General features: G+C 38.3%; 2 protein-coding genes and 1 long non-coding RNA gene across 3 annotated transcripts; 2 read left to right on the top strand and 1 right to left on the bottom strand.

Moving 5' to 3' along the window:
• The first annotated feature begins 3,039 nt into the window (after positions 1-3,039).
• jund (JunD proto-oncogene, AP-1 transcription factor subunit) lies at positions 3,040-5,334 on the top strand. The gene has a single exon (XM_034201955.1). It carries the CDS (start codon positions 3,217-3,219, stop codon positions 4,024-4,026), a length of 810 nt encoding a protein of 269 aa, XP_034057846.1. The 5' UTR covers positions 3,040-3,216; the 3' UTR covers positions 4,027-5,334.
• A 928-nt stretch (positions 5,335-6,262) lies between these two features.
• Positions 6,263-27,571, bottom strand: LOC117536929 (ras-related protein Rab-3A). The gene is made up of 5 exons (XM_034202066.1): positions 27,475-27,571; positions 13,204-13,428; positions 10,627-10,745; positions 10,392-10,516; positions 6,263-9,344 (listed from the first exon to the last, which is right to left on the bottom strand). The coding sequence occupies exons 2-5, from the start codon at positions 13,426-13,428 to the stop codon at positions 9,154-9,156; spliced, it is 660 nt and encodes a 219-aa protein (XP_034057957.1). The 5' UTR covers positions 27,475-27,571; the 3' UTR covers positions 6,263-9,153.
• On the top strand, positions 18,687-23,548 carry LOC117536994. The gene is made up of 3 exons (XR_004567659.1): positions 18,687-18,752; positions 22,503-22,562; positions 23,177-23,548. It is a non-coding gene; the product is annotated as an uncharacterized LOC117536994 (long non-coding RNA).
• Positions 27,572-27,948: the final 377 nt, after the last annotated feature.

Below are 27,948 nucleotides of genomic sequence, written 5' to 3'. Positions count from 1 at the left end.
ATTAAAACGAGAAAAAACGCGGCTGAAGGTTAATCCATAGGTTAATTGAATGTGTCTGTCACTTTGAAAAAATTATTTATAATCCATAATTCAATTTTTATGTAAAAATCGAAGAGTAAAAGTTAGCTGCTAATGGTAGCCACCAGTTATCGCAGCTTCCGGTTTTGGCTATGCGTCACTCTCACTCCTTATTTGGTAAGGTGTGTGTGTATGTGGGAGTTCCCCTTGATTCCATTGGCTCTAGCGGTTAAAAAGAGATGTCAATCATCAAAATCGACCAAGGGGGGCCAGAGATATGGAAAATCCACCCAAATGACCCCAGAAGTGGGTTTTTTGGTGCTAAATCTCTCTAAAAAGGTCAAATGTAACTTGTTTTGCATCAATCTTGATACAGGGTACTTATTATATGTTGTAGTTTGGATTCCTAAAGCTTTTAGTCTACCATCCCATCATTCAAGGGTGGTTTTCACTATGTAATTATTTTTTTGGACGGACACTATAATTTACATTTTTTTATTGTGTTCAATCTGAATTTACTTTAAAATAAAAACATCTATATTGATTCTGACACTTCTACATCCAACTCACAGATGTAACCTTGCTTTGAGAAAAAAGATTATTAATTTAACCCTTTTAGAAGTGAAGTTATGGTCATTTGTTCTGGGCATGTGATTTTCGAGCCTGAGACCTGAAAAACAGGCTCGGGGCTTACATGTTGCTCAATATAGCACAGAACTTTCCTGATTTATTTTACACTCTGACACAACAGAAGCTAAAACATGATGCATTTCTTACAGCTCATCATGATCGGCCTTGACATGCAGCAGTAATCAACAGTCACTGATGACAGTTTATTGCTGGAGGCATGTATTTACTACTCAGCCCTTGTTGACTCTTGTTTTAGGAATTTTGAACATTTAGCTGTCATATGACGCACTATGTTTTTTATCAGGATCACTTTCTCATGACAGGAATCACCAGGGTCGCTCTGAATGGAGAGGGGACAGTTTGTTCTGCAGGACTATGCTGCACTGTACAGGTATAATTTTACGTTTCATTTAAATCCATAGGTGTCAATTGTTAAAACACACATACCTACATATCTACAGTATGCAGTTTGATCAGCATCTTGATATTCCACAGCTGGATCTTTGCAATAAAGATGTGCTCACTAACATGGGTATGACCACCTTTGTAAACAAAGTTTGAGACAACTTTCTTAGATCTTTCATTTGAAATTAATATTGCAAACTCAAAAGAGTTTCTATTTTTGTTCTGTGAAGTTCTAAAGCTTAAGATACACTTGTGACAACATGTTACAATTAAACATTGCTAGTTAGTTATTGCTGCCTTTAATTGAAATAAATGTTTTTATTGTTGGTGAATTTGATAGAAAACGGCTGTTTATGATTGTGTGTGTGTGTGTGTCCTGTGTTTATTACTTCCTTTTTTCTAGCTACTGCTTGCCATACTCAGCTTTTTTCAGACAAAAATATCTCTCCGCCACAGAGTTAAGAGATCTGACATCACAGGGTCCATCATGTGATCCACCCACACAGAGCTACACAGAGCTTGGCAGTGATGGATGGGGCCTACCTGTGACGCACAAACCTCCTGTGTGTAACCCTTTAAAAGCCAGAGCACTGTTTGGTAGTGCAGGAACTCTGTGTGTTTATTAACTAAAGTAAAACAATATCATAGAGAAAACCATACTTGCCACATTACAAGAAAAAATTCCCCTGCAAAGTTGATTTGATTATGTTTTTTAATAATACCTGACGGAAAATCTCAAAATTATCTCTAAAATAAATGTACATTGGTGTGTCTGTACTACACAACAGGGATGGCGTAGAACAGTGTTTTAGGATTATAGGTGATTGAAATATACTAAAACTATTGACTGAAGCAAAAGCACCCTCTTAAATGTGGTGGAAGTGTATAGACTAGTGACAAACAGTGATATATAAAAAAGTCTCTTACTCTTCTAGTTACACACAGGACATTAAAGAGACATTCAAACATTAATTTAAAAACAATAACAAAATGTAATTACATTGATCAATCCGAAAATCGAAATTGAAATTGTAAAAATCTTTGATGGAAAATAGAAACTTTTAAATGGAAACTGAAATTATCCTGTGACTTTTTCTTAGGATTGTATTTAAGTCAAAACAACCTTGATCAGACCAAAGCACGTGTTGAAATAAGACCAGTGTCAGATTAAACTTCTCCAAAGTCGCTAGGAATACAACAAGTGTCTTGGCTGAGGGCGTAAAGCAGATATAAGCAGCATTTCTGAGAAGACATCAACAATTATTTATCTCATTATTCAAGCTGACATTTTCATTATATCCCGCATTTAAGCAATTATAATTCTTTCAACTAATATAGAAAATACAAAAATTAACACATCAAATATGGTTCCCCTTGTGTGTACAAAGAATTGATTGAATCCTATCATTTCTATTAAATACCACAATGGTAAAAAAAAAAACTAAAAAAACAATATCCCTCAGGTTGTGGTTTAAAGGAAATGTAAGCTTCCCTTCTATGGAAGAATGTACATTTTCAAAAAAGATGGAGGATGGTCGTTCATTGTCCTCCTAAAAAACAAGTTTCAGCTACAAAAGCAAAAACTATGTTGGTTAGTATTAATGGGAGAAACTTCAATAACATGACCATAAAGGTGCCAAATCCAATGTTACCTCTGGGTGATAGAAAATAATGGAGCCCACATAAATCTGTGATGAAGTTGTTATTTTTGAATGGGAGCACCATTCAATCAGAAAGTGTGATCCAATAACTGTCAGTGCCAAATTGCCGAAAACCAACTGGTTCTGAGGAGTTACACAGATAAAATACCTACATTATTACATATAAGGGCACTGCCTCCTGTTGAAGAGTGAGACTCCACTCCTGTCTCCTCCTCTTTGCTCGGTTCGTCCCATTATTTAAATAAAATATGGAAAACGAAATTTCTGCCCAATGCGGTCGCGCGCTGATGTGACATAATGGAACTTGCCAGCATAGAAAAGCTCGAGGCTGTGCGCGCGGGCGTGCAGCATACCCAGATTCTGCTCGAGAACAGAAGACAGGGTTTCAGTAAGCCTCGTAGACACATTAATTACACAGATATTTTATACTGCTGTTTATTTCTACGAGGTTATGGGTGAGGCATCGTTTTGAGCGAGTGAGCTTGTTTTATTAACGGAAATAATGATGAAGAAGGATATTAACTTGAGCCTGGTGGTCGAGGCAGACCTCAAACCGCATCTCCGTGACGCCGAGAGCATCCTCAGCTCCCCGGACCTGGGGCTGCTCAAGCTGGCCTCCCCGGAGCTGGAGAGGCTCATCATCCAGTCCAACGGGATGGTCACCACCATGCCGACCAGCTCCCATTTCCTCTACCCGAAGACGGTGACGGAAGAGCAGGAGTTCGCAGAGGGCTTCGTGAAGGCGCTGGAGGATTTACACAAGCAGAATCAGCTGAACGGAGCCGGGCAGACCAACCTGGACCTGGGCGCTAACATCACCCCTGTCACCATCCAGCCGGATCTACCGGTGTACACCAACTTGAACAGTTACGGTAATGGCCCACTGGAAACAACTGTCAACTACACCACGGACACGGTCCCCTTTCCGCCCCCTCCGGTGCACCATTTGGGGGCAGCCCCGCAGGAGCTGTCTCGGATCCAGCTGCTGAAGGAGGAGCCTCAGACGGTCCCGGACGTTCAGAGCTTCGGTGAGAGCCCGCCGCTATCTCCCATCGACATTGACTCACAGGACGTCGTGAAAGCCGAGAGGAAGAGGCTCAGGAACCGGATTGCAGCCTCCAAGTGTCGGATGCGCAAACTGGAGCGGATCTCCAGGCTGGAGGACAAGGTCAAATCGCTGAAAAACCACAACGTCGACCTGGCGTCCACAGCCAGCCTGCTGAGGGACCAGGTGGCCCAGCTGAAACAGAAAGTCCTCACCCATGTCTCCAGCGGCTGCCAGCTGTTGCCACACGAGGTGCAGGTGCACTAGAGACAGACTGGTGTGGGGCTACTGACCAGCATATAAGCTTCATGGACTTTGTTAATATTGCCTTTTTCTGTATACGTAGAGTAGCCCAGATGTGTGTCCGCAGTGGACTGAATGCCAGACCACCTTTGCCTAAATATAGGCTACTGTAAGTAGGCTTATCGGGTGTGTTCATGCTTTCGAGCATCGACGAACATGTACAAAATACTCGGTAGAACACAATTCAACATAAAGGGTGATTTTCGCTATGGCCAAAAGATTAAGAGGCCTAGATAAAAAAAAAATCGTGAACACATTCCCAGGATTCTCCTCCATGGAGAGGACGAATCAGCTAATTGTTCGATTTGGAAAGACATGATCGCTAATTGGTTTATTGGATTTAAACCGAAATGAAGAGCGTTTACATTTTTATATGTTCGGTGTATAAAATGGTGTTCTACCTCCTATGTAAACTGGTGTACAAGGCAGCATTAAACTGCCTTGTTTTCCAAGAAAACAAGGCAGTTTGAAATGAGGCCCTGGGCTTTTCTGATGAGAGAAAGAGGCTCTTATTGGGGCTATTCAACTTTAAAGACAGAATATAATTTATTTTCCTGTGTTTTTTTTTTACAGAATTGTTGTGTCTATACATTCTTAAACATGGACCAAAAATATTTACAATATGTATACAGTGATATTAATATAATATTTATGACACAATTATCATTAATATGTGGGGAAGAGCATAGAAAAATGCACAACCACATAGTGTGTAAAAGATAATCTGCATACAGAACTACCATTTATTTGATTTCGGAACAATTTGCATGATGTTTACATACTCAAATGTTTCCCACAGCTGGTGTCAAATGGTTTGATTAAACACTGTTTATAATTCTTATTCTTTATAAAAACACGTATTGATCCTTTTTCTTACTCTACTGTGTCCCTATTTAATTGTGTTGTTGTTTTAAATGTGATGACTGAAGAGTCATAACCTTTTGTTGCACTGACTTGCTGTAGCCTGCAGCTGTTTCGAAATAAATGCTGCTCAACAATAAACACTGTTTCCTCCATTTTGGCCAATGTCAACATGTGTTTCGTGAAAATCAAAGTTCTAAGTCTAAATGTGTGCAACAGTTAACCAGATGTTGAAGATGAACAGGTGTTCCGTTTCATAAAGGTATTGATCTGGGTTTAGAATCAGAGTTTCTTTCACAATACATTGTGTTAAATAATATCATGATATGATGATATTTTGGGTTATATTGCAGTGCCAACACAACATTTGGATACCTGAAAAGTCATTACAATAAAAGCATAAACACACAATTATTCCGGAATAACACTTTTTTATTATAAGGAGAGAACATTAAGGGAAGATTGTGGAAGTGTATTTGTTGAAATCTGAAACATCTTTAACCAGGTGTCTCCATCTGCTGGTTAATTGAGAAATTGCAAATAATTTGCTGTCCTAATGTTTGAAATGACATGCACATATAATGATGCTAATGCTATGATGAGTGGTATGGTTTTCGTGATCATATTTGATCGAGTATATCCTGTAGTTTTCACTCTTAATAGTTGTTGATTCACCCTGCCTTGAGTACCACTATGGCTGTAAAAATATAGATAGCATATCATTTAGATTTTAGTGTCTAATGGTCTAAATCTATATAATTTATCCTACAGAGAGTGCAATTATATAGGAGAACTTAATTCCCAAAGGCAATAAAGAGCCTTAAAAACAGGCCTTCTTCACAGACAAGATTGGATTTTGATAACACTGGCAGCAAACACATCAATACCAGAAGCACAGAAACACAGAACAGCCCTTCATGACTTGTTTCCCTTTTTGCATGCTTTGTCCCTCATGATACCTTATATTTTGCTGATAGCTTGGTTATTGGTTGGAAGCCACTTTGGATCATAGTTTGCAAGAATTCACCTGGTTAGTCTATTTGATGTCAGACGCACAATGCCCAAATGTGTTAAACTCTGACTGAGTACATCTTGTTTGAATTTTCCTTGTAAGAAACTATTCTTCTTGTCACGCTTATATTCCTACATAATTGTTCAGCATAAAGGAAAAGTGGGACATCTTAAGGCTGTAGATAAAAGAACAATCTAATCGTCAAAAACAATATTCATATTATCATAATATACAATAGCACTGTATGATATCAGTTTATTTTGAGATTTTAACTTTAATTTAGGCCCTTTTACCCTCAAATGTACATCTTCAAAAACAAGAATCAACTGATTGTTAGTAATTTTTTATTGTTTTTACCACAAAGTACAGATAAAAACATCCACAGCATATTCTCTCTGGCCCAAACTGAGGAGGCAGTGACACAAGACCAAATAAAGTACATGTTCCTGCGTGCGAGTAGAAGATCTAAAGTCTGCAAATTCTAACAAGCTTGATGGCATTTCATTTGTTTGTGTAGATGCTGTATTGTGTATTGCTTTTGTAACAGAGTGACACATTCATTAACAATGAAGGCCTAATGAATGCAGATACAGAACAACATGGCTCTTTTGTGTGGTTTTAGGTTTTTTACTGTCTTTTTTTTCCTCTTTTATTTCTTTGTTGCAAGCCTGAGTCGATACAACACAATCCACATATATGACTCAAAGGGACAGTATTTACAGATCTGGTTTATATAGAGAGGAAGACATATTAGAAAGGAGAATAGTTTAAAAGTTTCGATTTTACCCGAAAAGAAACAGTCACATCCAGTAAGAAGTAAAACATACGCAGGATAAAATTATTCTCCCAGGTTTGTCGTGATGTTCACTCCCTTTTTATAATAGTAAATACATTAAAGGGCCACTTTACCAGGGACCCTCATTTTCTAAACCTTTCAGTCAGTGTCTTGACTGTGATTTCAGGTTTGTATACCACACTTACTGTAATACATAACTAATGCAACAATTACTCTGAAAAATAAATGCTTTTCTGAATTAGACTTTGACTACCATCATGTTTTTACAATGTTTTGCCCTCTCTTCTCCTTGATATCTGTTATTACTGAAAACTAAAGCAATTCAACATTTCTGATAGCATTTCCCAACAGTGACAGAATTATTTCTAAATGACCAGCGTTCACTTCAGTCCTCCAAGTAGCAGCTGTTTTAATACAGTTTTAAACTTGGTCACACTGCTCATCCTGGTGTCCTAAAAGCAATCTTTGGTGAAGTGAAAAGTAGGAGCACCTGGCAAACCAGTTCTAACTGTTGAAATTGTATTTAAACAAGTGTTGGTGTAGGGGGGAATTCCGCAACCAGAATGAGAGATGTTAAGTAGGCTTAAAAAACAGCTGTGAGAAGAAATGTGGCCGTTACACAGGGTTGGAATCAAGAATATCTCCGTACAAAATATTTAAATCCTGCATTGACTTGTTAGAAAACAGTGAACATTTCAGCCTCCAGCTATTTGATTCTTGTTTAACAGTTCTGTTTGTTCTTCACCTGAAGACTGAGCGTTGGCGATAACAAACAGAAAAACAGATGCTTTAATACTGATTTTGAAGAAGCTGCTTACTGTTGGGCTGTTTGTCACTAAGCAGGAAGCATGACGTCGCTGATCTCTGTCTGTACTGTGTGTCACATGTAATTCTAGTCTCTCCTGATGTTTTCTTTCACTCCCTATAAACTATCAGATAAAGGCAAAACACCATACGTATAATCCTCCAAACCCATTCCATCAAATTCTAGAGAATGAGGAAATGTTTAAGATTATGGAAAGATGGTACAAATATAAGTTTTCACATAATTTCATTTTAAATGCTTTGCATCAACTGCTGCATTTTCTTTGCCTAATACCCTGATGTCAATAAGTAGCATGGTTAGCCAGCCCAACTGTGCTACACAAAATGTTTTTCCTTACAGTTGAACATTTTCTGTAATTTTAAGGCAGTTGTGACAAAATGCCTCAACATTTTCTTTCTTATAATATTAGAGCCATTTTAAAATGCTTCACTTTTAACAGTACACCGAGTGGATTTGGAGGATGATAAACATAGTTGCAAGTTTCCAATTTATATTCAGACTTAAAGGGTCATTTCCCGGTGTTTCTCTTAGGGGGAAGTTTGAATTTCTGACTTCTCCGAAAGGCAGCATGAGACAAAAGGGACATGAAAATGAAACGACTCACGGAGGAGCTGCCGAGGGTGCACACCATTCCACACATCATCCAAACAAACCAAACAACACAGACCTCCTATATTTGATACTATCCTCATAGAATTTCATACCTTTTTTAATTCATTTCAAGAAATGCATACCTGTAGATATTATATATATTGCACAACATTTATATGTACATTTGAAATAAATATAATTAAATAAAAGGTGTCTCTTAATTTTTTTGAATTTTTTTTGCGTATCTCTAACTTGTTTATATTTTCCCCACCCAGTCCCGAAAGAATAAATGGGGCACCAGAATACAAAAACATAAAAAAAGGCCAAATGAAAAGGCTCAGATGGATAATGAAAACAAAGCACTTGCTCATACCTGCAATAGCTATGTTTAGATACCAGCTGAATCGACGAATAGCACACAGATCCAGGTATGTTGATTCACTGTGCATCCAGAATCATGAAAGAAATGTAACACATCAGAGTGGAGCAGATTTCAGCTGGATCACCCCTCCCACATTAATCCACTGACATATTTTCAAGACATTTGACTGACATGAAACAAAGAACTGTAAACATCGGAAGGATTTAAATGGCACTCTGAGGACGGTCACCGTCAAATCCTTCTTTTTAAACCACGTTGAGGAACAGGGAGACAAAGGAAGATGGGTCCGGAACCTTCAAGAACCAGGTTTATAAAGAGTATGAAACACTCGATTGAACTTGCTTTGGCGTCAGACTGCACTGATCAAAAACCTACCTTTAAGATCTTTTATGAATAGGAACCATACGGAAACATGCAGCTAGTACTGGTCGACTAGCATCATTTCAGAAACTTTTAAACCTGGTTCTTGTGTCCGTCAGCCAATGATCCTTACTAGGTTACAGAAATAAGCAGGAAGTGAGTAAAACAGGTGATGGTAGTATTTGACCCGAGGCCCCGGGGTCCTGCTGAGGGAGGACAAGTAGGAGGAGGCAGGAAAAGGGTTTTTGGGGGAGTAGCCAGCTTTAACATGCACAGTCCTGGTGAGGAGGAGCGGGCTGCTCTGTCAGCTGGGGCCCCTGTTTGGCCCCTGTGACAGCGGGATCTCCGGCATCGAGGCTCTCGGACATCTTTTCACAGATGATGTCCACCAGCCGCTCAAAGGTCTGCTTCACATTAATGTTGTCCTTGGCGCTGGCCTCAAAGAACTGAAAACCTGGAAGGCGGAGCAGAGAGAGGGTCAGAGAGGTCGAAGGCAAGACAATACATCACAACATAATGTTTCTTCATTCACTGTTTTTGGGCTATTTTGCTTCTTCTTTCAGAATGGTGGAGAGAAAACATCCAAAATACATAATCAGGTGTTTATTATACTAACTTTGTTAATTTGTGCAAATATATTTATCCTGAATTCAATCAAAGTTAGCATCATATAATGCCTCATTTGCAAATGTTTCATAAGATGTTCTAACCATTAATAGAAAATAAATATTTGTCTTAATGTAAGTAATCAACTGGGGAAATTGTTTGGTGATATAAATTAGTAAGATTTGCTTCTTCATCTGTAGTGTCTATCCTTGTATGAAATACAATACATATCTTTCAAGGTGGTTTGTTTCAAAACTCTTCATTGGCACTTACTTTACAGTTTTATCTATAATTTGAAGGTTTTTAAGGGGTTTGTTCAAATATCATTCATTCCTATTTAATGAACATTTTATAGATATCCAAACATCCTTCTGTAAAAACCTTTGACTCAATTTCAACAAAATGAAACAAGAATACTGAACCTGGCTTTATCCAATGTTCAGATGTATGAGCAGGAACACATTTATTAAGATAATGCCTAAATAATAATTAATTTAAATGTAACGCTATTGATCAACAGGGGAAGTGTCAGGGTGATATCTATAAGTGTCCCTTTACACCTGTAGAGTCTCTAAAAGGAGATGTGGTCATCTGTGGATATTCATAGTTTAAATGTAGTAATGGGTTCAGCTGGTGAAATCTTAACCATGAATTGTTGTTTTAGAAAACAGTGAAATATCCTGTTATCTATTAGATTCTTTTATTTTTGTATTCATGTTTCCAAATGGTTTATGTTGATGAACCTAGTTGATCTTGTAATGTTTCATATAGAAACACAAGCCGGCCAAAGTGTCTGTCTATCGTTTCAGTTCAGGTAAGTGTACCTAACAATGAGTCAGAGATATGAAGTGTGTGTGTGTGTGTTTGTGTGTGTGTGTGTACCCCGTGAACTCACCCAGGTGTTCAGAGAGCTGTCGGCCTCTCTCTCCGGCCACCACTCGCTCGTCCTCCATGTCGCACTTGTTCCCTACCAGCAGCACCTGGGCGTTGTCCCACGAGTACGTCTTAATCTGAGTCGACCTGGGAACCAAACAGCCAGCAGTCAGAGAGGAAACTAAAATACTGAGATGAATGTGTCCTTAAATCTGAGGTATTACTATTACACTTTTCTTATCAAGACAATAACATACCAGTCCTGGACGGCATTGAAGGACTCCTCATTAGTGATGTCATACATGAGGATGAAGCCCATAGCTCCTCGGTAGTAGGCCGTGGTGATGGTGCGGTAACGCTCCTGACCTGCCGTGTCCTGGAAAAACAACAGCAGCAATGATGATAAACTTTTAAAGTCTTCAGAGAAACAAACACAATACAGAACATTTACAAATTAACTGTATGATGTCAAAGTGTCTTTACGAAGGCAGACTGTTTGCTGATTCCAGTATAACCTGAGTAAACACACAGGGGAAAATATTCAATAACGTATATGTCAAAATGAGTAAATCCATCAAAATCCAGACCCCCCAAAAAAATAAATGTTGGTTCCCTGTCTTAGTTCAAGGTGTACTTGAGCCTAAAAAAGCCTAAACATTCATCGTATCAGACTGAATTAGCCTCTTGTGGTTCTTTAAATAATCGACTCCTCTTCTTGTCCTTATTTCCACCCGCATGCTTTGCATTGAACCTGCCTCGACCTCCCTCGGGCTCTCTCTCTTTGTCTTTGCTTGACCATGGCTCAGGTGATATTGAATGTCAGTGCTAAGCCATAATGAATGCCCAGGGAATTAAAGCCTGCTGTGTTCCGATACCCAGCCGAGATGCTTCCGGTCCAACAGCATCACTCTGCCGTCAGTGGAGATCAGCAAAGCAAAAGACTGACGTGGACTGCCTGCTTCAACCACTGTATCTACTATAGGTTTATTATATACTAATTATGAATTAGGGCTTGCTGTCATTTCTACTTCTATTCATATTAATTTTGAAGACCGATACCAAATTCAGCATACCTTTCTTGGGAATTACACTTACGTTGAAGCATCTAAGCTTTATGCAATAACATAAACTCCCCACACACAAATACAACAAATACTTACACGGATAGACTTATTTTGTTTTTATTTTATTTCTTGGACTCATTAGTGTATATATTTACTTTATCACGCACACTCATCTATTTTTAGAGTGCTGCAGCGCTCACATTTCAATACTGATGATCCTAATCAGTTCAGTTTATGCTCATCCCAGGATGAGAGCTTCAGCTCTAAACCAAAATGTGAGGGATGTTCAACACTTTGGAGTACTCATCTTTGGGTTCTTCATGAGATTTGAAACAAAGATAAAGTTGTGAACATTGTTATGTTATGTATCTTATTATGTTATGTTATGTAGCGTTATGTATCTATGTATCTATATATCTATATATATATATATATATATATATCTATATATCTTTTGAGGTCATGACTCTAACCATTTTTATATTTACTGGACTGGAGGCTTAGCTGAGAGAAATGCTAAGAGATGGGGGTTGGGATTTTATGTATATGAGTGTGTGTTTGTGTGTGTGTGGGGAGGGAGGAGGATATGTACTCGGGTGAGATGTTGTAGTAATGGGGGAGGGGAGAGCACCCAGTCATCCATTTTCTCGTGCTCTGATTGGCTGAGCTTGTCTCCCTTACCAGAGGCAAGACCTGGCAAAGGCTGACAACAGGGCCACACACACACACACACACACACACACACACACACACACACACACACACACACACACACACACACACACACACACACACACACACACTTCAGGAGACATTACATTGACTTACATGCATTTCCTGGAGACCTATCCTAACCTTAACCATAACCAACACATGCCTAACCCTAACCCTTACCCTAACCCTAATCCTAAACTTAATCAAGTCTTCACCCTAAAATTAATGATTCCCCTCATCGGGACCTCCAATTTGTCCCCATAAGGGAGGCGAGTCCCCACACGTGACTGTGTAAACAGGTCCCCACAAGTATAGTAATGCTAGGCCACACACACACAGAGCTCTCCATCACAGGTCATCTGTCTGCTGCAGAACGTCCACTTTCTGTAGGGTTGATGTTATGATCTACAGCATGATGCGGTTCCTCGGGGAGCCTGTCTTTACTCTGCTGTGTGATTTTGTTTACTGCTGAGCCCTCAGGGGACAACACAGTTCTGATGCAACAAACACCGCCCCGTTTGCTCCTATTTTACTAGCTGAGTTTTGGTCATTAGTTGAATGAGTATTATACTCATTCAAGTGTCAGCTGGATGAGCAGGCTGCAGAGAGGAAGCAGATCTCTGTGTGTTTACTGCAACATGAGGCAGTTTTACAGAACTTGCTGCTTCGGTGAACATTTGATCAAATAGCTTATGAAATGTTGTTTGCAGTATTTTTACAACACTAAAACTAGAATGCCCGCCTCACAGACGTATGCCTCCGCCACGCTTCAGTCAGTCCAAAATGTAACCCCTAACCTTTTTTTCATATTGACTGTTTGGAACCATATTAATTACCGTATATGTTCTTGAATAATCCTGTGAGGGCACAGTGACCTCAACCTTTGAATAAAATCTAATGAGTTCATATTTGAGCTCGAGGGATGTACAGACAAGGTACGGACGGACATCCAGAAAACGTCACTAATCCTCAGGTTTTGTTTCAGATGTTCCAGTGAGTATCACAACCCTCAGGTGTCCTCTATCTCATAACCAAATACATCAACAAATGTCTTACCCAGATCTGTAATTTGATCCTCTTGTCATTCCTGTAGATGGTCTTCACTTTGAAGTCGATGCCCACCGTACTGACAAAGGCCGGTGTGAAGGAGTCGTCGGCGTAGCGGAACAAGAAGGAGGTTTTGCCCACACTGCTGTTGCCAATGATGAGGATCTTGAACATATAGTCAAAGTTCTGGTCCGAAGACTCCTTCTGCCCGTAGGTTGCTGTTGCTGAGGCCATCTGTGAAAATAAACAATAAAAAAAATTGGTCACATAAAATTTAAAAAAAAAAAAAAATCATATATCAATCAATCAATCAATCAATCAATCAATCAATCAATCAATCAATCAATGTTTATTTATATAGCCCAATATCACAAATGTTACATTTGTCTCAGTGGACTTCACAGTTTGTACAGAATATCAGTATGACAATACGACACCCTCTGTCCTTAGACCCTCACATCGTACAAGGAAAAACTTCCGGAGAAAACCCACAGTTTAAAGGGAAAAATGAGAGAAACCTCAGGGAGAGCAACAGAGGAGGGATCCCTCTCTCAGGACAGACAGACGTGCAATAGATGCCGTGTATAAATCGAAAAGATAATACATTTACAATATAGGTAGCTGTTCCTTACTGGGTGGAGGTTCCAAACCAATAACATTGCCAATTATGTTGCATTCAATATGACTTAAACATATCTTACAGGTGAGTTATCTGCCAAGGAAGAAAACAGTGACTTTCATCTAATTTCCTACGACATACAATTTGGTCAGAAAAATCCATACTGAATTCTCCCTGGCAATCATGTTTGTTCATAAAACATTGACTTAAAATATATTAAAAGGTTCTGACTTTATATTATTAAATCCAATCGTTTTTTTCCCTTAAAATACTTCAACTTTCCAGAGAACATTAATGATGGGATATGTTTTGAATGTGCAGAAAGGTTTCTGAACATTTAAAAAATTGATATCGAGGACAGTAAGTATTTGAAAGCAACAAAAGAACACCTAAGTAAACTTTATACTTGATATACAGTATATATATTCAGATTCTGTTGGACGAACAAAACATGCATTTTAACTCCATCTACTTGGACTTGGAGGGGCCGACATATGGGAAAAACAATCATCCTTGCACATCTGCAGCACCTTAAGGGTTGGACAGAACTCTAATGAATGACTGAAAGAAATAATGAATGATCATCTCTTTAAAAGTAATGAGTAATAAAACACTCTAATAATATTAAACCAAACCATTCAAAAACAGCGGACATGAGTTTCCGTATTTAAAAGGTTATACATTTAATTAGAGTTTGGAAAGAAGATGAGATTCTCTCAGCGTTTTTCATACTCAGCAAGATAGTGATGAAGTAATACGCTTTAAAAACTGCACATCTGCCATAATGGTAATAAATCAAAGCAGCATATTGCGATGTAAGGGGAAAATAGAAAACCCATCTGGGTTTTCTCAATTCGGCAAAAAGGTTGGAGGCAAAAGGTTCAATCAGTCACAATCAGCTGGGGATGTGTGAAGAGCAATTAACCACACTAGCATTCAGTTTGATTTATACCAGCGGGATTTGTATTTTAACATCAATAACTCGAAACCATCAATTACTGCCATAAGATCATTATTTTAAGGTCAGGGCAGAGAAAAGTTGGAGAGGGCTCCTTCGAACAGGAGTCTTGTGCTCACAGCTGAAGCTTAACATCTATATGAAGACCCCTCTAAAATCAAAATATACTCACAATATACTAGAACAGGTATCTACGTCAGCTAGAAGCTTGCCAAGACATTTCTGCTTCTCATTACAGTTATTTACAACTACATGGATTTCAAGGGGCGCTAGCCTGTCTGATTTGACTCAAAGACACAGAGATAGGAGATTTCTGTCACTAAAGTTTTTTAAAGATCCTGAAGCTGCTTGCCCACGTTGCTTTTGTCCTTGCAAATGTTCCTTATTATGTTTAACTGTGGTGAGTAAAACACTGTCAAGACCACCAAAGAAATATAAGAATAACACCCAGGTTGATACCAAAATTCATTTTAAGCAGTCTGAATGTGACGCAGATACTTAAACATCCCATAACCTAAACTAGCTGGAGGTGTATACATGTGTAAAATGTGCGTACATTTCTTTCATACTTGAGATTTATTTTGTATCATTTACGTAACATTCAAATAAAATGTGTACGTAACATTCAGTCTCTCCCTCTTTTGAACTGGCTCCTGACAGGAATTTCATCTACCAATTAGAAAATATATGAATATACAAAATGGTGTCATGGAGCTCGAGGAGATGCAATACCGTTACATTTGGGATTGCACATATTTCTCAAAGTCTCTCCTGAAAGACATTCCTGCTGTTGAACTCCTATGAAGAGTGACAGATATATTTGTGTGAAAGCTGAAAAGATGAGAGCAAGGGAGAAATTCAGAGCCTGACCAATCCACCTTTTGGTAAGTTACAGTAATGTTCAGGCTTTTCCACCATCTTGCAGTTCTAACTTCAGTAGCAAAACCATCGTCTACATGACTTGCATTGTTAGCTGGTATGTCATAATGCTGACTACCAGTGGGCTACAGAGTTCAGGGCTAAAAGGATTCAGGAAACCTTTTCGACTCTTGAGAGCACAATGACTCGAGCCCACAGGCCCCAGAGTTGCTGCAGCCTGCTCTATATTTAGACTGTTATCTCCGCACGGCTGCAGTGAAACACGAGAGCTCTTCGGGAACTAAGTACAAACAAAAAAACCTATCGGTTTACATGAAGGAACTCAAAGATGCTTGTTAAATAATGAAGAACCATCGACCAGTCCTCAACACATTGATGTTTTTTATGCAAAGAGGCTGAGGACAGGAAACAAACACCTGAAGGCCTGAAAAAAAGCAAATATAATTCCTGGTCTTTTTGGTGGAAATAGAGACTATTTGTTTTTTCAGGCTCCTAATTTGAGAACATCTAAAACAGAGCAGCAATATTGTGGATTTTAATAGGTTGATGCCAAGTTCTGCTCCGGCTTTGACGTCACTACTTCCTCACATAGTCTGCAGCCTGGAGCTCCTGAATATAATTCATACACTAATGGATTTATTTAAAAAATAAGTTCTAAAATCCAACAAATACAAAAAGGACATCTGGAAAATAAGAGACGGCATTTTATAAAATTAGAAAGTTCATAAAGTCATAGAAATAACTAATACAATCAAAAAATAAGAATAGTCAACTTAAAGTGGACCTATCATGCAAAATGCACATTTGTACGTCTTTTATACATGAATATGTACCCCCGGTGTGTCAGGGAACACACCAAGCGTCAGAAAACACAACCCTCTCTCTTTTCCGCCATACCCAAATCTCTAAAAACGGGGCTGCAACTGATCTGATACAGACTGATACAGATTCAAAATATCTCTGACATCAGAAACAAGGAGCTCCGCCTATATGGGCAACTCTCCACCTATCAGGGAATGAGAAGTTGCCGTGGCATGGTAACAGCATGGTAACATGATGCTCGTGCCTCGCCCCCCTCCTTTGCAGGGGGGCGAGGTCAGCTGCAGCTCATTTGCCACAGAATCAGCCCTTGCAAAAACAGGGCTGGAATACAGCAAATAGAGCGAAATGAGGCATGGCTAAAATGCATGATCTGTTTGGTATTTTGAAAAAAAAACTTCACAGACATGTTTTATATAGGTATGGCCCTACAATATATTATTCAAATATAGCATGATAGGTCCACTTTAAATAACATTAGGTCTTTAATTACTATGCTATAGTAAATATAAAGCTTAAAGTATAAGATATTAAATGAATTTTCAAATATTTGTATGAAAGTCCTGGGAGAGCTTTAACGTTGATGATTCTGTTTGTGCTTTAATTTAATCAATAAATGTAATTATTGATCAGTGTACAAAAAAAACTGGTGAAAAATGACAGAGAAAATACACTGAAAGAACATTTAAAAAAATCCTTGGGTTCATTAATGCTGTATGGAATTCAGTTGCAAGTGGCTTGAAATGATCTACAGTGTCTCAGCACACCTTACTGGGACAATTGAGTATGTTTTAATATTTGTTTCTCAAATTATTAGCACAAGTCTGTGGTTTATACTTTAAGGCTGCCTTCATTTTTGTTAATTTGAATCCGTCTCTATCTCAGAAATGTACACTAAACTGCAGTTACAGGTAGATGCAAACAATTTCAAATCAGCTGTGACTCAGCATTTTAACCCCGCTGAACATCACTGGCACCTAATCAAGTCTTAAAGATGACTAAATGAGTCTGGGTGCTCTGCAGTCAGCAAACTGCAGTGTGAGTCACTGAGGGAGAAAACGTAATCCCACCAACTACAGAGAGGAAACACAGAGATTGAAGGAGACGTAGAGCATGTTGACACCCAGCAATCCTCACTGGATCAACTGACCCACCCCACAAAGTCATTGATCAAACAAAGCTCAGGAGACGACACACCTACTGAACAAACTCAAGTCCCATGATTGTGCAGTCTAGTATGAGCTTTTGGATTCTCTTAGCAGGGGAAAGTATATTTTCAAGATATATGATCTATCTAATTCTCATATTCAGGTATTCGTTAGTATGTTCTGGATTAGCTTCTTAATGTAAATATTTCCTTGACTTTTTGCACAAATCTTATTTTTTGACATTTCTACCCAGGATTTATTATACACATATGGAAAATGCTAATAAAATCATGTGGATAGAAACAAGTATAACAAATCTTGATGTTACCGAATAATGAGTTCATGTGACAAAGTTCTAAATATATTTCAAAAAAATAACACAGTTTACCACAATTACAGAATGTTAGTGTGAAACAAAAATTCCCCAAGAAAAAATGTATTCATCCCTGTAAACAAATGAAATCCCAAAATGTGAGTCTTTCTCTCTGAATGAAGCAAACGGCTGTTAGTTAGATCACAATCGATCAGTTGGGCTTGGTGTTCAATTTCGTCTTCGGTTAGCCTTATTAAAAATGTATCTGCTCGTGTTACCGTTGCACCATCAGCAGATATTTCAGCCCATGTGCCTCTTATCAACTAGTTTTTTTTTTATCGGAGTCAGCAGTTTTGCAGTTGTTACACATTGGATAAAAGGTTGAGTTAGAAATACACATTCAAGCCAAAGTCTTACAGTCACTTAAATGTTGACTCTGCAACCAAACTTTTGATTATCTTTGAGTGTCATCCAAACTTCGCAACTCGTCCCTTAAAGGAATGCTCCACTCATTAGATAATTAATCAAAACTTCAGTATTTAGTGAAACATTATGTTTAAACCATACCCTGAAGAAATCAGCGATATTCCCCGGTAAATAATGATTTTATAGCTCTTTTTGATCAAAACCTGTATATTCCGTCAGGCCGCTGCCATTTTGCCCATTTTCAGTAGTCACGTGATGGTCGTGACGTCATCCATGCGTTCACTTTGTAAACACACGAAAACTTGGCGGAGTTTTGAGTTCGGACTCGGACTCGTCAGCCGAGGAAGAAGTTTTGAGCAATATGAAGAGATTGGATGGGGGAATTCAGCCATACAGGTTCGAGCCTACTTAGTACTACTTAGTAGATAGAATGATTTTGATTACTAGATATGTATGCATGTAGTACCACCCTTGCTAGCGATTCCCTCTCTAGTTTAGCATACTCAGCCTCGTTGTCCCTGGCCCTAGAACCACGATTTTATGGGGCCGGAAAAACTGGGGGAAAATACCCACTAGCCGGTGTTGCAGTATAACGTGAGTCATGACAACTGGCGACATTCTATTATTTTCGTCATAGGAATCCGGGGCGTGTACATTGAGGACCCATTGTTGATTTACCATGTCGGTCGCCTCGTTTGTCCTTTACGTTCATATTTTTTTTCATATATCTGCCTTCCTAAGATCACTTTGATGCACATTCAGTACTCGTATGTGAGGTTGTGGGTGAGAGGTGGATATCGTGACGCTTACAGGGAGGTATCGAACATTACAAAGTAGGTGACTGTGTGGATGCCTGTTCAAAATATTGCAAACTTGAATAAATCATTTAAATTATATATTTGTGTCCGACTTTCATTTGTACATCGTTCTTAATGTGATGTATAGTAGCTTTGATAGCTGTCCATACCTTCAGACAGCCTAAAAGTAAAACACAAGTTGTTTATTCACAGCCCGAATGCAGCATCGAGATGACTGGATCATCTGCAGTGTTGGGCAAGTTACTTCCAAAATGTAATACAGTACATTACTTATTACTGTCTTTTTTAAGTAATAGGCTACGTTACATTACAATATTACTGTCTCTGAAATGTAATGACTTACACTACTTTTATATTAGCATACTTTTGATCACAAATACATGGATCCTGAGATTGAAGCTCAAGCCGGTGACCAGTGAGATTGTTCTAACAATTTCCAATAAATGTTATTCTGAAACATAACTATCACTGTTGTCTTTCCTTCTATAAATGAAGCCAAAAATATGTCAAGCTAGCGCTTAGCCCTCCAAAAAGTGCATGGTTGCAACTTAGACAGTTAAGCATTTTATATCAGTGGGTCCTCATGGTGCAGACAGAATTGCTTAGACACAGGTGTCACATGAACTTTAAATGTTCTGGAAAGTTCCTTATACAGCTTTAGCCTTTTTTAAGTCCCTAAGTGACACACACTGAACAGTCTGGTGGGTTATGGTCCTTGTCATTTGCTTTTGTGTTCCCATAACAACATGTCCAAGATGTCCATGTGCCAGGCTAACACATGTGACAGAACTATCTACATTTGGAAAGGTTTTTTGTTGCTAAAGTTAACATTCAAGCCATTTAACAATACAAATGCTTACATGACATGTCATTTGTTAAACATTAAGCTGTCTTCGGCTCTTTTCTGATTCTGATTACATATAACCTGTTGTAGAAACATTTATTGATGAAATTGATATGAAACAAATGCCATAAATATTGCTGTGACACTGATGTCACATCGGGACATTAACCCTAAACATTCACAGTAAACCCGGAGTGACATATGCACAATTACAAATATGATTATGATCTGCTCAGTTAATTTAGCGGATTCAATTATATTTAGTTAACATATTCTTTATTCTTCAATTCAAGTATGTTCAAACAAATGTAAACCAAAAAATCATCCTCATTAATGAAGTTATAAATAAGAGTTACTTTACCATTAAAGCCCAATGTGACACATATGTCACATTTCAGATATTTGACACTAGGGGGGGTTACTTGTCAGAAATGTGTTCTCGGTGGTCTATTTAGTCTAAATGACGTTCCCCTTAATTTCCCCAAAAGTAGAAATGGGTCCGGGTTCTTATGGGTTAAACGTATAGGCTTAAAGGCATAATAGAACTACTGTATTATATGTATTGAGCTTGTGCCCCGCTGGACTTACTTTTCTGTGGTTGACCGTTACTGTGACATATCAGTATAGCCACGGAAGATAGTTTGTGTGATTCATTCCCATGCATCAAGGTTATTTTCATGTATGTAATTGTTTTTCCTGCACAGTGTGTAGAGTCTTGTTGTGATGAGAGGGATACAGGTATTTCATAAAAAAAACGTGCTCCCTGGAGAATAGCTACAGCATTGATATCACAATTTAATCGGAGCTGATCACAACTTGTCATGAGTGATCCAGTCATCTCGATGAGCGTTCGGGCTGTAAACAACTTGTGTTTTACTTTTAGGCTGTCTGAAGGTATGGACAGCTATCAGAGCTACTATACATCACATTAAGAACGATGTACAAATGAAAGTCGGACACAAATATATAATTTAAATGATTTATTCAAGTTTGCAATATTTTGAACAGGCATCCACACAGTCACCTACTTTGTAATGTTCGATACCTCCCTGTAAGAGTCACGATATCCACCTCTCACCCACAACCTCACATACGAGTACTGAATGTGCATCAAAGTGATCTTAGGAAGGCAGATATAGCAAAAGATGAACGTAAAGGACAAACGAGGCGACCGACATGGTAAATCAACAATGGGTCCTCATTGTACACGCCCCGGATTCCTATGACGAAAATAATAGAATGTCGCCAGTTGTCATGACTCACGTTATACTGCAACACCGGTACTACGCTATATGGAAAGGCCACCAAAAACTGGCCTGGACGATAAAGGACGTTTAAACGGGGCTACCCGCTGCAATGGAAATGCGCTATAACATACCTTATTCTTACTCCGAGCACTACTTCTGGTCCTCCGTCGCTTCACACTTGCAGAGGGCGATTTCTCAACTGGCCGAACTGGTGTCCTGGTCGGTGACCACTTAATGGTGCATCTCCATTAAGTAATGGTTGTTCTATAAATCCCATGTTATGTTTTATCATACTCTCAGAGTAGTCGTCCGGAAACTTGAAATGTTCGCTGCATACATGCGCCTGTGGATCTTTCGGTTCGGGCCGGCCACATTTCACTAGCCACTGCCTCCGAACGTACTTCCTACGCTTACCTTTTGGCAACAGATGGAACCGAGCATTCCGTGGATTGTTCCTATCAGAATTGTGGCAATGTTTCGCGATACAATGAGGCATATTTGAAGAGAGTAACTACAGTAAATAACATGAACATCAACGTGTCCTCGAAACCAAACGCATGGTTTACGTCACGTTCGGTAAAATGGCGCCGCCCACAGTGTTGATGTTATTTCGGTAATTAATCAGTTTAAAATCACTGATAATGTCATCGGATTAAAAAAAAAGAAAGACTGGCAGAGACTGGTCTGTTTTATCGGATGATAATTATTTAAAAATGAGTGTCATGAGCATACCATTCCTTTAACACCATTATTTATTTTCCCTTTCCCCAAATTATCCACAAACATTTTGATTTAGCACTGCAGTAGCATTTGCTGAATAGGTCGATGTGCTGCAGCTTGATTTGACACTGCCTTTTTTCATACGTTTTTTTTTTTAATCACTCACTTATCGAGACTATTCTGGACAGAAGCTCTGGTTCAAATAAGATCATTAAACACAAGCATGTGATGGTTATTAATAGCTGCGATAAGAGGACATTAGAAACGAGCAGCCACCTTTGGAAGTCTGGACCTTGTCAAACACTATCACAGAGTTTTGATGGCCGTATGACTCGGTGCTGTATGTGACGGTGTAGTGAGCCGCAGCCTTTCCTCTGCGTCTCAGAGAGGAGCTCTGAAGAAGAGAGTTGGCTTAACCTTCACTAAACACTAATTTGATACAGAGGCTTACAGAGTGCAGGCCTCTGTGCTTAATCTCAAAGTAATTAGCAATTCTCATTATGCAAATGTTTTTCAGCCTGCAGGACGTTGCTGCTGCTTTCACTTGGCCTCGATAGTAACCCATCTTTAAACAAAGGTACAAGTCAGGTGTGATGAACTGTTAGACTTGTGATTTAAATAAATTGTTGGGTGTACAATAGACTACACATATCAATCATTTTGCCTGAAAACAATTCAGAAAATGGTAAAAAAAAATGTTGTTTTTTTTGTTGTATTTCTTAAAGCCAAAGGTTCTTTCCAAACATTATTGGGTATACAGTAGAATTAAACAGAACACAAATCACTCAAATTCTAACATTGGGGATCTGGAGCCACAGAATGGATTACATTTTTAAACAAAAAACCCCTCTCCATCGATCATCAAAAATGCAGCTAGACCTGCTTCATAAACTGCCAATCTACAAATGTTAAGAGCTTGTTGTCCATCTGTGTCTCCACAATAAAGAGATCAATAACGTTTCAACAACCTTTTGATCAATTTGACACTTCACAAATAAGCCTGGATTCTGCACTTGAGACAAAATAACAAAAGTGGTGTGATGAAGTGATATTGAATGTATTGACTATATATGTCGTATGAGTTTCCAATGTTAAAGTGCAACATCTAATCCAGACATTTCAAAATGACTATTTCAGCCGTAATAAAAGGTCTTTTTAAACTTGCTTTGAGTGTAAAATTATCTTCCGCAGTTTGATGACTGGAAACAAGACACTCAGACGAGGCTGAATGTCAGGAGAGACATGAATGGAGAGGTCAAACTAGACTGCTGAGGATACTGCTACGCCTTTGTCATGGAGGAGCAGGCGCACGATTTTGATCAGGCCTTTGCAGGCAGAGAGAGCTGATACTAGGATGGCCAAATGTCACTGAAATCTACATCTCTGCTGTTACTGCTGTCACTTTTAGTTAAAAACTGAGATGGGTTGCCCAAATATAAAAGATCACCTCATTAGGTTTTATTCATGCTTCTAAGCCCAAATAGATTCATATCACGTTTTTACTGTCTGCCTACGGGTTGCGTTCTCTTTTTCACAATAAAATCCCTGGACATATACACTGCATCACAGCCTACCAGATTGTGACGTTTTTGTGTTGCTTTGGACAGTAGTAGATTGGCCGCTAGCGTTAGCCATCATGCTAACAATATATTAACAAGTTGATGATACTAAAATAAATATAGAAAATATGTCAATGTTGAATTTGCTTATAAAACCAATGCAGTAGTGTCCTGTGTTGTGTTTACCTCTGAGGAAGACGGAAAGGGTTCCGATTGTCTTTGCGACAGAGGCATTAACAATGATACCACTTCGGGAGGAAGGGTATCAAAACTCACTGTTACAACAAAACATGTCAAATAACAATATAAAGCCCTGAGATAAGTAAAACACTATGAATAAAACACGCAGCTACAAAACCATCCATCTTCACTGAATCAGCTGCAGGTTTTCTGCTTTGCTCAAGAGCACATTGTCGTTGGTCAAGCCTTTGAACCATCTTCTCTAACCAAGCGTTTTGTGTTTTTCTTTAATCCTAATTCAATCATGACTAAGAGTTGTGAGTTTATGTGCTGGAGGATGATATCATCAGGCTCTCCCCTAAACCTGTCACCTAAAGGAGATTGAGGGCCTCAAGGAGCAGGATTGATCTCCAGCTAAGTGCTGCTGCAAGTCAGGCTCATTTAATCAGGAGCGGCTGGCCGCCAGCAGACTGACTGCTGATCCTCGGCTGATCCCAGATCAGCAAACACCTTCCTGCTTAAAAAATGTTTCTGAGGAATCTGCTGACAACTGCTGAGCTACTAAAACAGTCAATTTTGAGTTTGAGTTGAAGTTTGCAGAACCTGGGGAAGTTATAAACTGTTTGCATTAAGTAACTCGAATCCTACTTACTTAAGTACATTTTAAGGTCCTTGACTTTACTTGAGTTATTCCATTTTCTATTATTTTGAAGGATAAATATTGTGTGTTTAATCTCAGAACATTTATTTATACAACATAAATTACTCATCAATTTGAAATATTATGTATTATTATAGGTTAAGATAAGACCATTAAATCTCACAAACTGCTTTTATAAAGCAATTAAAAAAGAATCCACATTTGTGAGACTAAGATTTGAGTACTTCTTTCCCTACTTTGAAGTATGACGTATTTTTGCAACCAAAACTACAGTTCATGGCCCTCTCAATCATAAACCAAACCCATACAACTGACACATCATATAAGAAAAATACTGGACTGGAACTGGGGGGTAAAAAACATTTCACCTCGTAGAGCTAATATTAGCATTCAACAGATTTAATGGATTAAGCATCCTTTGAACAGGCATCGTCAATACTTCCAAAGGGAGGGATCAACCCCCCCCCCCTTCTGAAATCAGGTGGACATGAATGAGTGTTGCTATTTCACAGTTCAAAGGTCAACCAGAATGAACTTTGAGCAAATCAAAGAGATCTACACATTTTGCAATAGTAAGCAAATGCATCACATGTATTTAAGAAAACTAGTCGTGAGTAATTATGTCCTATGCTACCAGTGGTTAAAGTCAGACAGATCCACCTTGACCAGCTACAACATTAAAGTACCGCTTTAATACTTTAAAACAAAAATACAATACTATGATGTTACACTGACTGGGGCAATTGAACAGGACGAGTGCTTTCACTATTACATCAATAAGTAAATGTTGTGGGCAATATGTTTTTACTTCAGTAAGATGTTGATCACAAGAACATAATTTATATTTTATAGAATAGTATTAAGTACTTTAATTTATATCAATTAATAAAATACTTCTGTCCAAATATGTGATGATGTCCAATGCCTTCTCTCTAAATAAATGACAAATATGCAGTGCATATTATTCTAAAATGGCAAAAATGTAAAGTCATGTTTTCTCATCAGTGAGGCAAACGTCGGGCACTAAAAACTGGACCACGGAAACACAAACTGGTAAAAGATTCCAAAAATCGTTGAAAATAGATCTAATGTCCTGTCAAGGTTTTTAAGGTTTGCCACATCTAATAGTACACCTTTCGTATTGTTTATCACCACATCAGCAAGCAGCCGTGTGTGGAAACAATACGAACAATATTCTAAAACAGAGAGGATGCCATGGTTTCTGCAGCTGCTATCCTGCTCCCAGGTTGCCGGAGACGGCATTTTCCCCTTTTCCATCCAATCACATGTCGCCTTAGGAAGCGTGGGGATGCAGATCAGAGGAGAGGAAGCTAAAAATAGCATGTCTTCTTCTCCTTTCTTTTTCCTCCATAGCAAACAGAGAGCAGGGGGGGGGGGGGGGGGGGGGGGGGTAGCCAGGATGTGGGAGATGTTTTTTGGTGCTACAGTCTGCAGGTGATTTCACATGTTTTGGTTTGATAACAGCCCTGTGTCTGCCTACTGCCCTTTATTTGACACATTTGTACCTGTTTTTACATACATACTGTATGTGTAGTTTTTAAATGTAAAAGTGGTATTGATTCAAAATGTAAAGATTTTTGTTCAAGCTATAACCTTTTTATTCTACTATCAATGCAGATGTGACCAGCTGCTGATAGCTTTTATGTTGTGCTTATATTTGACAATTGTTATGCTCTCAAACGGGATTTTTACATTTCCTTTTAAGTGTAAATTCATCTACTTTCATCAAATAATAAAAGTCTCCGAGGTTTAAAATGACTTAATTTAGCAACAACTGCTTTTCTGCAGCAGAGGTGGAACGCAACACATAACTACACAGTAATATCTGAAATGCTATAAAAGATATCGACCCAACCTTTGAATCTAATTCCGGTTTGTACTGTGGCAGTGCTTGTCACAACATGGATTTTCCCAGGAGATACAGCAGTAGCGTCACTATCGCCCTCGAGTCTCACTACCTAACTTTACTGTCAGAAGAGGAAGTGAAGATGCAACCTGCAAACTGTCCGCTCACATTCAGACTGTTTCCAACACATGAAACTGCTCTCATTGCAGTTAAAATGTGAAATCACCATACCAGAAGAGTTTTCATCTTATAGCCTAAATAGCTCTTGGTATTGTGCATTTATATTGATTCATTTTAATGACCAAACTGCTGACTGAAAAGGCTGAATTAACAATTACATCACAGTTTTAACATTGTACGCTTTGAAAACCGAAGAAGAAGGTAATTTAAGCCAACCATCTTGGTTTATTTCTCTGTCTATCTTTTCATTTATATATACATTTTAAAAATCCACAAATTCTGGACCAAATATATATATTTCTCAGTCTTTATTCTTACATCAGATCTGTAGTGAAATGTGCTGCTGTTGCAGAATGGAAATATGAAGCCACTAACCAAGATCTGATTGGTTTAGGACTAAATGTTTCACCCTACTACAAGAACAGTCTTCCATAATGGCTCAATATTTCATGTATTAGATTCAATAATCTTCCTATAATAATAATAAACATATTCGCAACAGTAGTAAGTCTATGGTATCATATGGTGCATTGATGTTATTTCTTGATAATAATCGATAACCATTTAATTGAACATTTCGGATAATAGTTGGATATTTGCGTGTAAAAAACCCTGAATATATCGCCCAGTTTGCTTTATGAGTGGATTTTCAGTGTTTGAATTTAACAGCGACTGTTCCTGCCTCAGACACATTTAGACCCATTTTCCTGATTTAAACCATCGGACAGTGTGAAACGCCTTTTCCTGCAGGACAGGCCCGGAGTCGAACCAGAGATCCACTAAACCAGGAGCAGCTACACATCCATCCTCAAAGATAACACGAATAAACATTATGTTTGACGCGTCTGACATGGTTTGATGGGTTTCACAACGAAAACAGCTGTTCTAAAGCGAGCATCTTTTGTCATAGGCTCTTGAATCTTAAATCCTTACTTAATATCCAAATACAGGCTACGCTGATTAAACAATATATGTATAATACAGAACATTTAAGTATAAAATGAATATCTATGCAATATATTAATAAAGACAAAAATCTCACCTTTATAATTTTTCTATCCGGCTGCTATCCACCACGTTCAGCACCAGCAGAAACACCACCACTGTCAAGTGAGATAAACTGAGCAAAACCACTTCCGGTTACACATTCCAAAATAAAGGCTGCTGAAAAATATGGAGAATACTTTAAGATTAAAATACATGAAGACCTTATAATGAAGATTAAACGATCAAAACTAAAAGAAAACACATAACCGTATGTTGAATTTGGCATTATTGCCTTGCATAGCCAAATGCAATCCAATCTGTATCTATAGAATCAAACTCCTTGTCAACGTATTTAACAATAAAGTATATTCTTATACTGTAAAAATAACAAAAAAAGTTTATGACAGCTTTGATTATATTCACCAAAAGCAGTAATGCAAAAATATTGCAATTAAGAATATGGTTCCAAAAATTACATTTTAAGCGATGTAACAATCATAATATATTAGTATCAACATATAACATAATA

This window comes from Gymnodraco acuticeps, unplaced genomic scaffold (assembly GCF_902827175.1).
Source record: "Gymnodraco acuticeps unplaced genomic scaffold, fGymAcu1.1, whole genome shotgun sequence".
NCBI lineage: Eukaryota > Metazoa > Chordata > Actinopteri > Perciformes > Bathydraconidae > Gymnodraco > Gymnodraco acuticeps.
This window is presented reverse-complemented; position numbering and strand designations above follow the sequence as displayed.

What these genes read in the sequence shown, in the direction of transcription:
- jund (XM_034201955.1), top strand. Translation starts at nt 3,217, where the DNA reads ATGATGAAGAAGGATATTAACTTGAGCCTGGTGGTCGAGGCAGACCTC.
- LOC117536929 (XM_034202066.1), bottom strand. Translation starts at nt 13,428, where the DNA reads ATGGCCTCAGCAACAGCAACCTACGGGCAGAAGGAGTCTTCGGACCAG. An exon ending in TTCAATGCCGTCCAGGACTG is followed by an intron (nt 10,517 to 10,626) that starts GTATGTTATTGT and finishes TTTGGTTCCCAG; the next exon opens with GTCGACTCAGATTAAGACGT. An exon ending in ACAGCTCTCTGAACACCTGG is followed by an intron (nt 9,345 to 10,391) that starts GTGAGTTCACGG and finishes TCCGCCTTCCAG; the next exon opens with GTTTTCAGTTCTTTGAGGCC.